This window comes from Terrapene carolina, unplaced genomic scaffold (assembly GCF_002925995.2).
Source record: "Terrapene carolina triunguis isolate 2854851 unplaced genomic scaffold, T_m_triunguis-2.0 Scaffold89, whole genome shotgun sequence".
NCBI classification, from domain to species: Eukaryota; Metazoa; Chordata; order Testudines; family Emydidae; genus Terrapene; species Terrapene triunguis.
Window position 1 is genome coordinate 31297761 of NW_020664440.1, and position 3462 is coordinate 31301222.

At 48.0% G+C, this 3462-nt stretch overlaps 1 protein-coding gene across 11 annotated transcripts in view; it reads right to left on the minus strand.

Moving 5' to 3' along the window:
• NRXN2 (neurexin 2) overlaps positions 1 to 3462 on the minus strand; it is a 305564-nt gene that overhangs the window by 189370 nt on the left and 112732 nt on the right. For 8 of the 11 annotated variants that reach the window (XM_026650363.1, XM_026650358.1, XM_026650362.1 and 5 more), the window contains one exon: positions 2347 to 2370. The exons of the other annotated variants lie outside the window; for them this stretch is intronic. In XM_026650363.1, coding sequence (XP_026506148.1) covers positions 2347 to 2370 — 24 coding nt within the window. The remainder of the gene's footprint in view (positions 1 to 2346; positions 2371 to 3462) is intronic. 11 annotated transcript variants of the gene reach the window in all.

Here is a 3462-nt window from a genome sequence, read left to right on the forward strand (position 1 = left end):
AAAGCCGCGATCGCGATCTGCGGCGGCAATTCGGCGGGAGGTCCTTCACTCCCAGGCGGAGTGAGGGACCGTCCGCCGAATTGCCGCCGAATACCTGGAACTGCCGCCCCTGTCCGGAACGGCCGCCCCAAGCACCTGCTTGAGAAGCTAGTGCCTGGAGCCGGCCCTGGTATCAGTTGTGAACCTCCCCACATGCCCGCACACACACTCCATGGCGTCGCCTGGGACCTTAACACTGAGAACCCAGAGATACTGCATGCAGCCACCTCTGGGGCAGAGCATGGCAGAGCTGCACAGATCTATACATTCACATACTCATACCCTCACTTCATGTTTCCTACAAACCCTCACACACATACCCCTCCATGCACTCACCCTACACACTCATATGCCTCCATGCACATGCCCTACACTCCTTCACCCCGGCTCACATCATTGCACACTTGCACCCCCATGCACACACCCTTCACACTCATATGCCTCCTTCCACATTCCCTACAAGCTCACCCTGCCAATGCACCCCTCTCCCCCTGGGCAGGGCACTGGAACAAGGGGTGCTGGGGATGCAGCAGTGCCTCCTTGTTTGGCAACTGAATGCCTGGCTTCCATCGTACACGTGTTACTGTTTTATTCAGTGGCTTACTATCCCCTGCCCCAGTGTACATATTCTACAGGCTCACAGCCCTCCAGTGCACACGCCCTACACACTCCACAGCACCCCCAATGCACATGCCCCATGTGCTCACTCCCCCCACCCCCCTGCACACTCCCTAATCACACACAGGCTGGAGCTATGGTCCCTACCCCCTGGCCCCACATCCTTCCTGAACTGGCCCAGACTACGGTGCTCCTGTTAGAAAGGCCCTGGCAGTCAGTCAGAGCTGTGGGAGGAGTAGGGTGGGGGACAGCAGGGAAGGGGAAGGGAGGAGGGTGGGAAGGATGGTGTCAGACACAGTGTTAGTTCAGCCCCAGAGAGTCGCTCTCAAAATAAAAACCGGACACAAGAGCAGCATGCCCCAGTCAGTCCCAGCATGCCATGCGATATGGAGGGCCAGTGGCGCCACCCGTGGCGGGAGTGGGGATGACAGCCAGGACATCCAGTGGGGTTAACAGGCCAGCCTGCAGCCAGCCACACCCTTGGGGTGGGATTCCCAATGGGGCTGGGGGGACATCCCTTACAGGCCTGGTCCAAAGCCCACTGAGAGTGATGGAGAGACTCAGCTTTGGAGAAGGTGTGAGCGGATAACCCCATGGAACTACCCCAGATGCATAGTGCAGAGGGGCAAGGTGAGGGGGAAATGTGGCTTGCACCCCCAAAACATCCAAATGAATGGTCCATCTTTCATTGCCCCCTTGCTCCCACCCCCCAATCAACCTCTGGTCCTGACCCCACTGGCTGCCATTAGCCCATTTCCCACAATCCCTGGCGGGTTCGCCGCCATGGAGCAGATGTGACGCGCACAGAAGTTGCTTCATGGGATGGTGTTTTCCATGGATTTTTTGTTGTTGTTGTTGTTTTTGAGGGGGAGGGGGAGGTAAAAGGAATAAAAAATGTAAAACCAAGAGTAAAAATAAAGAAATAATATATTTTTAATTTTTTTTTCATTTATTTTTGGGAAAAAAAATCCAATAAAGTTAAAAAAATTTTGCTTTTAGAAAAGAAAAAAAAATTCCCCCCAAAAATAAATAAAAATATAAACAAATTAAAAAATGTTGCTTTTGGAAAAGAAAGAAAAAGACTTTTAAAAAATGTTTTTGGTTCAAAAAATTTTTAATTACAAGCTTGAGCGGTTCAAAAACAATGGATTTTTTTTAATACCACATTTGGTAGGTTGGTTTTAATCTTATACCAACCCGGGGTATTGGATATCGTCAATTTTATACTGACATTGATTTGTGGTTCATGTCAACTTTATACCAACCTTGGTTTGGTCGATTGGTTGGTTTTCAATCTACACCCACCTAAGTTTGATTGTACGGTGAGTATTTGATTCTTTTCATTTTATGCCAACTCTGCTCTGGCAGCAGGGTTGATTCTGCACTGACTCCAGAGTGGCTGACCAGTTTGTTTCCAGTTCTTGATTTTAGACTTATCACAGTTTGATTATTTAGTTGTTAATTTTATGTGTGTTTGGGTAGTTTATTTCAACCTTTACGTTTTGAAAATTATATTTCACTTTCTTGTGTAGTACTTAAAGAAAAAATTAAGAAATTAAAATAATGATAATTAAAAGCCCAATTAATTAAGTAAAAACCAAAAGGAGGGAAGGGAAAAGATAAAACCCACGGCAAACCAAACGATTAGACAATTAGAGTGATATCTACCAGGTAATGCAGTTTGTTTACCATAGCGTGTCCAATTCCTGCGTGCTATATGTATTAAAAAAATAAAATAAATGAGGGAAAGGGGGAATAATAAAAAAAACAGAAAAGAAAAGGAAAAAAATGACCAACCATGAAAATCAAGGGAGATAAAAGAGGGAAAAAATCAATTTTCCCATCGCAAGAAGGGCGATCAGGTTTGTTTGTTTTTTTAAAAAAATATTCCACCCACCTTCCCCTTGCACATCCCGCTCTCCCCCACCCCCCGACCAAACTCCTCCCCCTCCCAACCATAAAGTATTATAGAGAGAGAGATCTTGGTTAGTAAGAATAAAAGAAAGGAAAAGAGACTATTTAAATTAAAGACTTGAAAAGAAATGACCGACATTCCATTGGATGAGACAAGGAGGGTTAGTTCTGGCGTCTCTGGTTGAGAGCTGGAGTCTTTCAAGAAGCGTGTTAGTAACACACACACAAAAAAGTTGTCAACGTAATTTCTAACGAGGTGGGGGGTTTGGGGAGTGAAGGGTGGGGAGGGGGAAGGAGGAAAAGCAAGGCCTGTGTTAGCAGGATTAGTAGATCCTAAGTGGCTGGCTCTGGGGTCAGCAGAGAGTGGGGGAGTGGGCTGTATCCCCAGCCAGGGGAGTCCAGATTTTATCTTGTATGTTGTGTGGGGAGGAGTGTATTATTGGGGGAGTGCTGGGGGCAAGTTGGGGGGGGAGAGGAACCAGCTCCCCCACTCCAGTTCCTGAGACTGTTAAAAATTTGTCCTGCTTTTTGTTAAATTATTTTTCTTAATTAACTTTAGTCCAAAAAAGGGAAAGAATCAGAAACCAGGTTAGAAGGAGAAGCCAGTATGGAGGGGGAGCCTCAGTCTGCAGGCAGGGAGGGGGAGGGGTGAGTCAGATGCACCCCATGCACCCACTCCCTGGACTCTCACCCAACCTCTTCTACACCCCCACCATCTTCCCCATGTCTGCTACACCCCCATCCAACCTCTTATACCTCCCCCACCTCCCCCAGTACATACCAGCCACACCCACCTCCCCCTCACCCGCATCCAACCTCCTCTACTTCCTCCACCTCCTCAGTATACACAAACCCCACACACCTCCCCCACGCCCCCACCCAACCTCCCCC